The 13734-nt window shown below is 39.9% G+C and overlaps 1 protein-coding gene across 1 annotated transcript in view; it reads right to left on the minus strand.

Moving 5' to 3' along the window:
• Positions 1–13734, minus strand: part of MAOB (monoamine oxidase B) — a 117581-nt gene that overhangs the window by 22950 nt on the left and 80897 nt on the right. Inside the window, exons 4-6 of the mRNA XM_055338702.1 lie at positions 12542–12646; positions 11728–11819; positions 5435–5576 (exon numbers count right to left, since the gene is read on the minus strand). Coding sequence (XP_055194677.1) covers positions 5435–5576; positions 11728–11819; positions 12542–12646 — 339 coding nt within the window. The remainder of the gene's footprint in view (positions 1–5434; positions 5577–11727; positions 11820–12541; positions 12647–13734) is intronic.

Genomic DNA, 13734 nt, shown 5'->3' on the forward strand with positions numbered 1-13734 from the left:
TCTATGTGAAATGTAGAAATTGCATTTATGCTGTTGGGAATAGTGTATTTGACCATTGTTTTCCAACTTGTGATTGCTGGCTTTTGAAAGATCACAGCCTTTCTAACAAGGTGAATGTTGGCCCATTCTTTTGTGGATTCCCAGGCTCCACCCTCGGCTGGCTATCCTCAGCCTGGCCCCCATGTCCCACCTACCTGGCTACTACTCCTGCTTTGTGTTCCATCTACATCCCTCTGTTGGGTCGCTAGGTCTGGTGAAATTCCACCCATAGCTGGGCCACTGCTTGCCTGAGTGCACCTAAGCCAGGTTTTGCCTTTCCTGTTACTCAGGCTGAGAACCTCCCTGGCCACCCTACTCTCCATTGTAGGTTGCCCAACTCATCCTGGGTCAGGTGCCAGTTGCTTCCAAAGGTTCTGCATAGCTATGCACACGGTTGAGCTGCCTTCTTCTAAATATTCAGTTCAGATAATTTTGTAAAAGTTTAAAAAAAATTTTTGTAAAAGTTTATTTCCAATAGATCTAGGGAGAAAGGAGAGAGAGAGAGATGAAGAGAGAAGGATGGATACACTGGATCAGATGGATTTCACAGATATATACAGAACTTTGCATCTGAACGCAACTGAATACATTCTTCTCAGTGCACATGGAACTTTCTCCAGAATAGACCACATACCGGGTCACAAATCAGGTCTCAACCAATACCTAAAGATAGGGATTGTGCCCTGCATATTTTCAGACCACAATGCATTGAAACTAGAACTCAATCACAAGAAGAAATTTGGAAGAAATTCAAACACGTGGAGGTTAAAGAGCATCCTGCTAAAAGATGAATGAGTCAACCAGGAAACTAGAGAAGAATTAAAAAGACTCATGGAAATTAATGAAAATGAAGATACAACTGTTCAAAATCCTTGGGATACAGCAAAAGCAGTCCTAAGAGGGAAATACATCACAAAACAAGTATCCCTCAAAAAATTGGAAAAAACTCAACTATATAAGCTAACCTCGCACCTAAAGGAACTGAAGAAAGAACAGCAAATAAAACCTACACCAAGCAGAAGAAGAGAGAGAATAAAGATTCGAGTAGAACTCAATGAAATAGAGGCCAGAAGAACTGTAGAACAAATCAACAAAACCAGGAGTTGGTTCTTTGAAAGAATAAACAAGATAGATAAACCATTAGCCAGCCTTATTAAAAACAAAAGAGAAAAGACTCAGATTAATAAAATCACGAATGAAAAAGGAGAGATCACCACCAATACCAAGGTACAAATGATTTTAAAAACGTATTATGAGCAGCTATACGCCAATAAATTAGGCAATCTAGAAGAAATGGACGCCCTTCTGGAAAGCCACAAATTACCAAAACTGGAACAGGAAGAAATAGAAAACCTGAACAGGCCAATAACCAGGGAGGAAATTGAAGCAATCATCAAAAACCTACCGAGACACAAAAGTCCAGGGCCAGATGGCTTCCCAGGGGAATTCTATCAAACGTTTAAAGAAGAAACAATACCTATTCTACTAAAGCTGTTTCAAAGGATAGAAAGGGATGGAATACTTTCAAACCCATTTTATGAGGCCAGCATCACCTTAATTCTGAAACCAGACAAAGACCCCACCAAAAAGGAGAATTATAGACCAATATCCCTGATGAACACAGATGCAAAAATTCTCAACAAGATACTAGCCAATAGGATCCAACAATACATTAAGAAGATTATTCACCATGACCAAGTGGGATTTATCCCCGGGATGCAAGGCTGGTTCAACACTCGTACAACAATCCATGTGATAGATTATTTCAACAAGAGAAAAAACAAGAACCATATGATCCTCTCAATAGATGCAGAGAAAGCATTTGACAAAATACAGCGTCCATTCCTGATCAAAACTCTTCAGAGTGTAGGGATAGAGGGAACATTCCTCAACATCTTAAAAGCCATCTACGAAAAGCCCACAGCAAATATCATTCTCAATGGGGAAGCACTGGGAGCCTTTCCCCTAAGATCAGGAACATGACAGGGATGTCCACTCTCACCACTGCTATTCAACATAGAACTAGAAGTCCTAGCCTCAGCAATCAGACAACAAAAAGAAATAAAAGGCATTCAAATGGGCAAAGAAGAAGTCAAACTCTCCCTCTTCACAGATGACATGATACTGTACGTAGAAAACCCAAAAGACTCCACCCCAAGATTGCTAGAACTCATACAGCAATTCGGCAGTGTGGCAGGATACAAAATCAATGCCCAGAAATCAGTGGCATTTCTATACACTAACAATGAGACTGAGGAAAGAGAAATTAAGGAGTCAATCCCATTTACAATTGCACCCAAAAGCATAAGGTACCTAGGAATAAACCTAACCAAAGAGGTAAAGGATCTATATCCTAAAAACTAGAGAACACTTATGAAAGAAATTGAGGAAGACACAAAGAGATGGAAAAATATTCCATACTCATGGATTGGAAGAATTAATTTTGTGAAAATGTCAATGCTACCCAGGGCAATTTACACATTTAATGCAATCCCTATCAAAATACCATGGACTTTCTTCACAGAGTTGGAACAAATATTCTTAAGATTTGTGTGGAATCAGAAAAGACCCCGAATAGCCAGGGGAATATTAAAAAAGAAAACCTATCTGGGGGCATCACAATGCCAGATTTCAAGTTGTACTACAAAGCTGTGATCATCAAGACAGTGTGGTGCTGGCACCAAAACAGACACACAGATCAATGGAACAGAAGAGAGAATCCAGAAATGGGCCCTCAACTCTATGGTCAACTAATATTCTATAAAGAAGGAAAGACTATCCACTGGAAAAAGGACAGTCTCTTCAATAAATGGCGCTGGGAAAATTGGACAACCACGTGCAGAAGAATGAAACTAGACCATTCTCTTACACCAGACACAAAGATAAACTCAAAATGGATGAAAGATCTAAATATGAGACAAGAATCCATCAAAATCCTAGAGGAGAACACAGGCAACACCTTTTTGAACTTGACCACAGCAACTTCTTGCAAGATACATCCATGAAGGCAAGGGAAACAAGAGCAAAAATGAATTATTGGGACTTCATCAAGATAAAAAACTTCTGCACAGCAAAAGAAACAGTCAACAAAACTAAAAGACAACCTACAGAATGGGAGAAGATATTTGCAAATGATGTATCTGATGAAGGGCTGGTTTCCAAGATCTATAAAGAACTTATTAAACTCAACAGCAAAGAAACAAACAATCCAATCATGAAATGGGCAAAGGACATGAACAGAAATCTCACAGAGGAAGACACAGACATGGCCAAGAAGCACATGAGAAAATGCTCTGCATCACTTGCCATCAGGGAAATACAAATCAAAACCACAATGAGATACCACCTCACACCAGCGAGAATGGTGAAAATTAACAAGACAGGAAACAACAAATGTTGGAGAGGATGTGGAGAAAGGGGAACCCTCTTGCACTGTTGGTGGGAGTGTGAACTGGTACAGCCACTCTGGACAAGTGTGTGGAGGTTCCTCAAAGTGTTAAAAATAGAGCTCCCCTACGACCCAGCAATTGCACTGTTGGGGATTTACCCCAAAGATACAGATGCAATGAAACACCGGGACACCTGCACCCCAATGTTTATAGCAGCAATGTCCACAATAGCCAAACTGTGGAAGGAGCCTCAGTGTCCATCGAAAGATGAATGGATAAAGAAGATGTAGTCTAGGTATTCAATGGAATATTCCTCAGCCATTAGAAATGACGAATACCCACCATTTGCTTCAACGTGGATGGAACTGGAGGGTATTATGCTGAGTGAAGTAAGTCAATCGGAGAAGGATAAACATTATATGGTCTCATTCATTCGGGGAATATAAAAAATAGTGAAAGGGAATAAAGGGGAAAGGAGAGAAAATGAGTGGGAAATATCAGAGAGGGAGACAGAACATGAGAGACTCCTAACTCTGGGAAACGAACAAGGGGTGGTGGAAAGGGAGGTGGGTGGGGGTTATGGGGGGACTGGGTGACGGGCACTGAGGGGGGCACTTGACGGGATGAGCACTGGGTGTTATACTATACATATGTGGACAAATCGAACTCCAATAAAAAATACAGAAAAATACCACTTAGATAATTTCTGCATATGGAATGAAAACGAAAGTGTATGAAACTTTTGTTCCTACCAACTCCAAGAAAATGAAGGACATTTAAAAACTGGAGGGCAGCTAGGGTGGCTCGGCGGTTTAGCACCGCCTTCAGGCCAGGGCATGATCCTGGAGACTCGAGATCAAGTCCCGCATTGGGTTCCCTGCGTGGAGCCTGCTTCTTCTTCTGCCTGTGTCTCTGCCTCTCTGTGTGTGTGTGTGTCTCTAATGAATAAATAAATAAAATCTTAAAAAAAACTGGAAAGAAATAAGATAAAATTATGTTTTTTTTCCTTTCTCCATGTTAAGGTAAAAAATGAAATTTATAAACTGGGTTTCTTTTCTTTTTAACATTTTAGGTATACTTAGATTTGCTAGTTCTTACTATTTAGAGGAATTATTTGCATCATCTTCCTAAACGTAGTGCTTTTCTTTTTATGCTTAAACTCTAAAATAGGCCCTGGGTCTAATGAGTAAAAATATTTCTAACAGTAAGTCTGGTGGAATTTATATACTTTCCTTTTTTTTTTTCAACCAAGAATGGGAATAAGGTGACTTCTGATAATTTTTACCTTTTATTTTTTTATTTTTCAAAAAATTTTTACCTTTTAAATTAATCATGGATCACATGCTAACTTTGATCCTTGTGGAAACTCTTCTTGAAAAGTTACAATAAACTGACTCTTGTGTACTTGGAAACAAAAAAAAGAGAAGGATGAGGAGAAGAAGGAGGGGGAGGAGGAGGAGCAGGAGAGAGAACGAGGAAGGGGAAGGAAGGGAAATGACCAGCAAGCAGGTTTTTTAAGATCTCCACTTCCTATTGGCCCTAGCACAGAGCTTTATACAATGCGGGGGCTCAGGAAGCAGGGTATGAAAGAATGAAAGAATGAATGAAGGCACGAGTGAATGAATTTCGTGTGCTGTGTGTATGTTTGAAATTGAAAATGCATTTCTGACTTTCCTTTGCAAGCTTTCCAAGAAGTGCTTAAGCTATGTTCATCAGATGGTCCCCTACAAACTTACCAAGGAACAATCAGATGCATATCCAAATGGAAAATTGCAAAAATATATAGCAAAGGTGATCTTAAAACCACATTGGTGCTGGATTCTCACACTGGGTACCTAACAACAGACTGTCACTCACAAAAGCCACTTTGAATTGCCATCATAAAGTTCTAAAATCCACAAGCCTACCTCCCTCTTCATCTGTTCATGATTGAAGGATGATGCCAATCTTTTATTTAGGCATGGTGGTTTTCTGTTGGAACAGTGTTGGGGGGGATGGATGAGTACCTGCCCTCCATTGGTTGTTGAGATGATCCTGGTCGTGCCTCCACACTGCTTCACATACCACAGAAACCAGAGAGCAGAGACCTCATGGGTCTCTGCAGTGACACACAGGTTCACAAAGAGAGTAGCAAGTTGCTTGGCAGATCTGCCCAGGAAGAAACAAGAGCACAATTAGAAAATGCAGGAGGGCACCTTCTTCATACTCTGGAAGTTATTCAAGCAATAAATTCACTTGACTAACTTTAGCACACTTTGGCAAGTGGCAGAAAACTGTCACTAGAATCCAGCATTATAATACATGACATCAGAGCTTTTGGGAATGAGATTTATTTTCCCCTTCACCAAAACAGCTTACTCAGAATCAGTTCGTATTCCATATTCTGTGTTACCATGATTTCTCTCCATACACCTGCTCCTCTTCCTGTGATCCCCATCTCAGTAAAAGGCATCACCTGACTGCTAAGGCCAACACTCTAGAAATCAACCTAATTTCTCTCTTTCCCTCACTCTTTCCACCAGTCCAGTCCATCAGGAAGTCCTACTGTCTTTCAGCAATCACCTCACCATCACTACCAAAAATGTAGCATCATCTTTTGTTATGAGTATTGCAATTATTTCTTCCAGACTGGTCTCTCTGCCTCCACTCATCATACCTGGTATCCATTCACCACACTCAAAGCGAGAAGCTTTTTACCCCCTCCCCACTGTGGTGCTCTTTCTATAGTATAAATCCAGTCATGTCATTCTCTTGCTTAAAACCCTCCAGTGGCATCCTATCAAAACCAAAATAGGATTTGGATGGATCTTTCACCTTTGCCTGCAAAGCCCTAAGTGATCTAGACCAGGCCTACTTTTTCTATGTCATTCTGTACCCTCTCTACTCTCTACTTCTTCTAACATCTCCTTAGAAAGACGAACTCTTCTACATTTATGAAAATGAACACGAGCTTCCAATATCCCCAGTACCCTGGCATTCTCTGTCATTTTACCACAGTGTAATGTCTTTAGAACTTTTTTCTTCTCTGTCTTAAATTATCTTTATTGTTGGTTCACTATTTTCCTTTTTCTCTCTTTTTTTTAAAGATTTTATTTATTTATTCATGAGAATACACAGAGAGGAGAGAGAGAGACAGAGACACAGGCAGAAGGAGAAGCAGGCTCCATGCAAGGAGCCTGATGTGGGACTCGATCCCAGATCTCCAGGATCATGCCCTGGGCTGAAGGCAGCGCTAAACCGCTGAGCCACCCGGGCCACCCAGTTCACTATTTTCTATTGCTGTCTCCCCTACTATAATATCAACCAATGATAATAGGAATCTCAACTTTCATGCTCAGCAGTGTCCCTGTTAATAAAGTAGTGTCTGGCACATAATAAGCACTCAATAATTACTTGCTGGATCACTGACTGCATTAATGCTTATCAGTTAAACATTATTTTTAAATTATCCATAATATGCAAAGGATATGCTAGATCATGTCCCAAACACAGAATTAATCTCAGTTATTTTTTTAAAGATTTTATTTATTGGGAAGGGGGAGTGAGGGAGAAGCAGAGAGAGAGGATATAACAAGCAAGCAGACTGTGCTGAGCACGGAGCCAGACATGGGGCTTGATCCCATGACTCTGGGATCATGACCTGAGCTGAAATAAAAAATCAGACACTCAACTGACTGAGCCACTCAGGTGATCCTACTCCCAATTATTTATTCAGTTATTTCACTGTCTAATGGAAGACAAGCTCAAAGGATGGATAAGGGTGGAAAGCAATTAATAGAACACAGATAGGTGAACTTTTGCTTGGGGTTGGCAGGCCAACAATAATGAAAGGTTATATCCTATTTTGAGGCATACCAGAGAGTGAATGATCTCTTGCAATTCCAGCAACTCAGTTGTATCTAACACTTTCTTTAAAAAGATTTCATTTTGGGGAGGGCTGGGTGTCTCAGTGGTTGAGCATCTGCCTTCGGCTCAGGTCATGATCCCGGAGTCCTGGGATCGAGCCCCACGTTGGGCTCTCCATGAGGAGTCTGCTTCTCCCTCTGCCTATGTCTCTGCCTGTCTCTCTGTGTCTCTCATGAATAAATAAATAAAATATTTTAAAAATTATTTTTAATTACTCTCCCACCCAATGTGAAGTTTGAGCTCAAAACCCTGAGATCAAGAGCTGCATGCTCTACCGACTGAGCCAGCCAGGTGCCCCTATCTAACATTTCTAAAATTCACTAGTACTAACAAATACTCTGGGACATCTTTAGTAAGAACCAATCCCCACTTTTGACTTTGAAATTAAGTTTGAATAGTATTAACCTGCTTATATCTGAGACAGAGTTTGCCACCCATTTATTCCGTGGGTGGAATAAATAATACTGCCTTCCATTACTGAACTCTTTCATACTCCATGGGTTTTAAACCTCCTGTACTGATATGTCTTAACAATTCTATAAAACAGCAAATTCTCCCCAGTTCACAGTCTGAAGACTGCATCTCAGAGAGGTTAGTAATACGTTGTATGCAGTATTGGTATGCATACTAAATGGTACAACTTCAAATCAGATCATACCTGAAACTAGTATTAATAAGTTGAAGTGACTTAAATGACTTTCATAAGATTCCTCATACCTGAAGAGAGGGAAATTGCTGACTCATGCTTTCTTAGCAAAGGCCATTTGTGGCATCTATCTAAAGCAAACTCCCAGACATGAGTTTAAAATATTACTTCAAAGTGAAAACATCCCTTTGCTGTTTCCCAATGTCTTATTCCGTTTGTTCCTTAATTTGTAAGGGAATTTAGGGGGCATAAGGTCAAGGGAGTAATAAGCAACTAAAATTTAACATTGGCCCAGCAAAGACAGCCAAGATTAAAGACAAAAATACTGCTGTGATTCTAGTTGTTATTGTTGCCAACTGGGTGGGAAAGAAATAATCCTGGCTTGAAATACAGGGAGCTCTCAAAGCAATTCTCTCTGGAGGGCCAGGCCCTTCCTAATCCTTTATTTGATTTACTCTGGGAGCTTTAGTGAGAAAAGAAATAAGAAAAACATCTGATGGATGGAAGGTCAAGGAAGCTAGTGCAATAATATTTTCATGTTCTTTGCCCTGTTGACTTTTTAAAAGATAAATGTTATTATCTTTTTCTACATGAAAAATACATACACAATATATAAAATTTGGAAAATTCATAAAATAAAAAGGTGAGAGGATGAGAGTCTTCCATATTTCTGCTCCCCAAAAGATAATCACTGGTTTCCTTTTGAGACTTTTTTTAGTTCTAGGTTTTGAAAAGTGTATTTACATAGTCTTGACCACATTGTAAATTTAACTTGTTTCTGAGAAACACGTTTTACTTTTTACTTGTTTTATTTTATCTTGAAAAACACTTTTTAAATGATAATAACTGAAAGACTGATCACCATTATTCTTTGAATATATGATTGTGCTTTAGTTTGAGTAACAACAGGCTGGATGTTTTGGGGATTACTTCCTTTAAAACCAGAAAATGATAGCATGTAGATTTTGCTTACAAAAAGTTAAAAATTAGCTTGTGTTCATACAATCTTAATATCTCAGAATGTTTTATTTTGTCAGCCAAAAACCTAGAATATTACCTAAGAGGGTTGGGCTCAGGCCAAGGACTATGGTAGAAAAAGTCAGAGCTCTATAATCCCAAAGGAATATAATTAGTCCTATCCTCAAGGGGTTTCAAAGCTCTCTGAAAAGAAAAGATTTTCCTGAATTTATGAAAAGCTTTTCATAATGGAAGTTATAAAACTAATGCAGATAATTACTATGTTTTAAAAAATATAATGGATAGAACTTAAAATATTGAAACTGTATTACAATAAAAATAAGTTACATTGCAAACAACACTCTCAAAAAAAGTGGCAAATAGCCTAAGTGTTTAAAAAGATATAATTAATAATAGACATTGATTTCATGAAAATAAAAGGATTTTTACTATTCCAGAATTAGTTGCTTTTGAAGGTTGAAGTCACAGGAGAAGGACAAAGATGTTTATCATAGAGTATTATATAATAATAATAATTATTATGAAAAACTGGAAATAACCAAAGTGTCCAACAGGATGATGATGGATAAATACATTATGGTAGTCACTTTCTATGAAATATATTGCAACCATAAAATATGATATTTAATGATGCATTTTCAATGACATGGATAAATGTTTGCACTGTAATATTAAGTGATAAAAAACATCGTGATGGATGTCCATTGCTTTTGCATTGCATATAGTTTCCTTTTTAAAAATGAGATCATATATCACACTGTACATACTCAATGACAGCCTGCATTTCTATGTGTTTAATATTATAAGTTTTTAGAGCCATTATTTTTCTACAACATGATTTTCAAAAATATTTTATTTATTTATTTGAGAGAGAGAGAGCATATGACTGGGGGGAAGGGCAGAAGGAGAAAGGGAACGAGACTCCCCACAGATCAGGGAGCCTGACTCGGGACTCAATCCCAGGACCCCGGGATCATGATCTGAGCCAAAGGCAGATGGTTAAATGGCTTAGCCACCCAAGTGCCCTCTACAACATGATTTTAAAAGATCATAGACTATTATTCTATGTTTGGACACCTCATTATTAACTTATCCTATTTTTTTGGACATTTAGACTTTCCTTTTAAAAATAATGCTTTGAGGGGCAGCTGGGTGGCTTATTGGTTGAGCATCTGCCTTTGGCTCAGGTCATGATCCTGGGGTCCTGAGATCGAGTCCTGCATCAGGCTCCCCACAGGGAGCCTGCTTCTCCTTCTGCCTATGTCTCAGCCTCTCTCTGTGTGTCTCTCATGAATATATAAAAAAAATCTAAAAAGAATAAAAATAATGCTTTGAATATCCTTCTTTCTCCCTCCTTCACTCTTCCTTGATGCTTTTCTCTTTCTCATCTTTTCTCTCTCCTTCTTTAAGCTGAGTTCTAAAAAGTTGAATTTGTATTATCAAGAAGTATATACATTTTATGTCTTTTTAAAAGATATATTTATTTATTTTAGAGAGAGAGCATGCAGAAGCAGGAGGAGGGGCAGTGAGGGTGAGAATCTCAAGTAGATTCCATGCTGGAGTCTGACTTGGGGCTCGATCTCACAATCCTGAGATCATGACCTGACCCAAAACCAAGAGTCAGATGCTTAACTGACTGTACTACCCAGGCACCCTGTAAATATTGTTTTTCTTACGGTTTCAATGTCTTACATTGAGAGATTCCTAAAAACTTGTTATTTTTAGTTCTCAGTGTCCACCTTCCCTCCCTAATGCCTGAAGAATGAATACATCAACCCCAGACCCAGACACATTATCAACGAATGCTGTTTAGCATGATAGGACAGTCTCCTTGAACTTGGCTTCCATTTCTCTTACTCTGTTTACTAGAAGTTCACTATGTGCTTGGACCCTTACAATCCTTTCGTTTCTTCCTGCTGTTCAAGATCAGGGAAGCCTCTTCGTGTTGTCTGTCTATATCGTCTCACAATTTGTAGCCTGTTCCCAGCTCTACCAACCAGAATTTAATGCTGGACTCGTGAATACTTACTCTCAAAGTTGCATGTTTTTTAATCAAGGGGAGTGGTTAGTCCAGTTGTGCGGATTTACTCTACAACTGTGAATTATCCAGAGAATTTCTCTAGAAGTTCCTCTTCAAACCCTTGAAGGGTGGCACCCCATCCCATAACGTGTTTGAGAGGCATGAGATAATGCACCATCTCTACACTTGACCACGAATGAGGACTACAAAAGTTTTCCTATATAAACAACTTGATAAATGAGGTCTTCAAGCTGGAGATCTTTAAGTTGTTCTACATAAAGATGGTGGCACGTTCTGGTCTGTTCTAAGGACTTTACAGGGTAATATCACCTTCGTGATGCATCACTATTCTGAAGATGTATAGACATCCTTGGGACAGAACCCAGTTTCTTTCTTTTTTTTAATTGATTTTACTTATTTGACAGAGAATGAGAGAGACAGAGTGAGAGAGAGAGAGCAAGTAGGGTAGGGAGAGGGAGAGGGAGAAGCAGACTCCCCGCTGAATGGAGAGTCCGACGTGGGGCTTGATCCCAGGACCCTGGGATCATTACCTGAGTAGAAGGCAGATGTTTAACCAACTGAGCCACCCAGGTGCCCCTGGGATCCAGTTTCAATATTTTTTTTAGGATTCCATCTGGCCAAATGGTGTGGTTTTAGACACAAAGGGGTTCCATACCCACTGAATGGTACCACTAAATAAACCTGAGAGATGGTTACTGTAAATGCCTGTGCCTAACGGTGAGTCTTACTCTGTCCAGCAGATCTTGTCCAGAAGCTCCTTCATTGTCATGCAGTCCCACTCCTCCGCAAGGGGTGCCTTCCATGGGGCATCACTGGGAATCTACACTCAGAAAAGGATTCAGAGGGGGGAAAAACCAATGTAATTTTCCATTTCAAATAACTGTTTCAAGAGTACTAAAAACTCTCCCTTGAAGAAGGAAAATGTAGGCTTCCCAAGTTCCCCCATTAATGACTTTCAAGGCACAACCAATGTCTGTGTAGCTTTCCTGTTATAGATCTATGCCTCTGGATCCATACTTAATTAATGGTAACACTTCCTGCACAATAAATGGAGGCTATGTTGAAGTTGGGCTGTTTCCAGATATTGATGGCTAAGTCACTCATGTGGAGAGAACATTCATAAGTTCAGCTCTTTGACAAGGGTCAGACGGCTGCACCAAATCATGCCTAAACTGGAGTTTCAGGTCAAGCTCTGTGTGTCCTTACTTAGGCGCTGCGGGGCTGTGCATGGTGGTGATGCAAAGACCTCAGGAGTCTTATTCTGCTCTGTTCTAAGGACTGTCTGAATTAGAAACATCATCCTAGGAAGCCTGAGTGATCTCCCCTCTCACTGGTGGTATACAACCAGCAGTCTGGTGGGCATCTCATTCTTTTAGCGGTTAAAAGCCAGTTCATTTGCTCACTCCCTAAACCTTTACTGAGAGACTTTGTGTGCTAAACAACACGTGAGGCATTGCTCATACACTGTCCCTGCTTTCTTTGAAGGACTAAACTTATTATGAAAAATACAGATTCAGTCAAAGAAGCTTTAGTAAGCTTTACCTCTCGCCCCATGTCGTCCATCGTCCTCCAGAGGTTGTTATGATCTAGGTATGCAATTGGGTTCCATACAGGTGGGAAGGGGCCCCTGAAGGGGTACGATTTGCCCTGTGAGATACAAGGTATTTTTATTTATTTAGTCATTTATTTATTTATTAAGATTTTATTATTTTAGAGAGAGAGAAAGAATGCGAGTGGGGTGGGGAGGGAAGGACAGAGGGAGATGAGAGAGAGAATCTCAAGCAGACTTCCTGCTGAGCATGGAGCCCAACCGGGGCTCGATCCCATAACCCCGAGACCATGACCTGAGCCAAAACTAAGAGTTGGACTAACTGAGCCACACAGGTGCCCCCAATCAAGCTATTTTTAATAGGAAGCATTTACTACAATGTAAAAATAGTTAAATGTCTGCAAGCAAAAGCAGATATACACCTAATATATGATATACACTTAAGGGTGTATCACACACACTTGTGTCCTCAGAGAACCCTACTTAACTTTTTAGCATAGAGATTTCCAGCTCAACTCTCTGTTACCTAAATAAATTTGGTGCTAAAAAAATCTCCCACAGACAATAAAAGAGTTTCTCTCGGCAATCAGAACCCTTACCATGTAAGACTGAAATGCCAGTGCAGAAGTTAGGTTACCTAAAGCAATCCCATTTTCCAGTGATACTTGCAAATGCCTCAGAGTGAGGGGACCCTATGTATCAGGAGCATCAGAAAAATACAACTCTAAATGTTATACGAGTTAGAAGAGGATGAATAACCAATCGTAGGAATGCAAGCATCCGTAGGAAGAGCCACCAAACAGAGCCCAGTAAGCTTTCCCAAGGAATCAGAGGTGCTACATCAACACGGAAATTCCCAGAGGAAGCGCAAGCTTAAAGCAGAAAGAAGCAGAAAGAAGAGACAGTTTAAAGCCTCTCCTGGGGACATATTTGCACTTCCTGGTTCTTCGGGGAGGGTAGAGTGACCTCACCACAGAGATAAAGGGCACACATTTCTCCAAAGACTGATAATAAGACCACCTGTGAATGGTCTCTGGGGGTTTAACTCAATGCCAGTTAAGGACATGCACAAAACCCACTTTGGGTCAACCTGAAAACCGATTCAGAAGTCAGGCTGTGCAATCCGACATCATCTTTCACCCAACTTGGAATAACTCAAGTCCATGGTCAACCAAAATGTCCCCAT

This window comes from Nyctereutes procyonoides, unplaced genomic scaffold (genome assembly GCF_905146905.1).
Source record: "Nyctereutes procyonoides isolate TBG_1078 unplaced genomic scaffold, NYPRO_anot_genome, whole genome shotgun sequence".
Classification (NCBI taxonomy): Eukaryota; Metazoa; Chordata; class Mammalia; order Carnivora; family Canidae; genus Nyctereutes; species Nyctereutes procyonoides.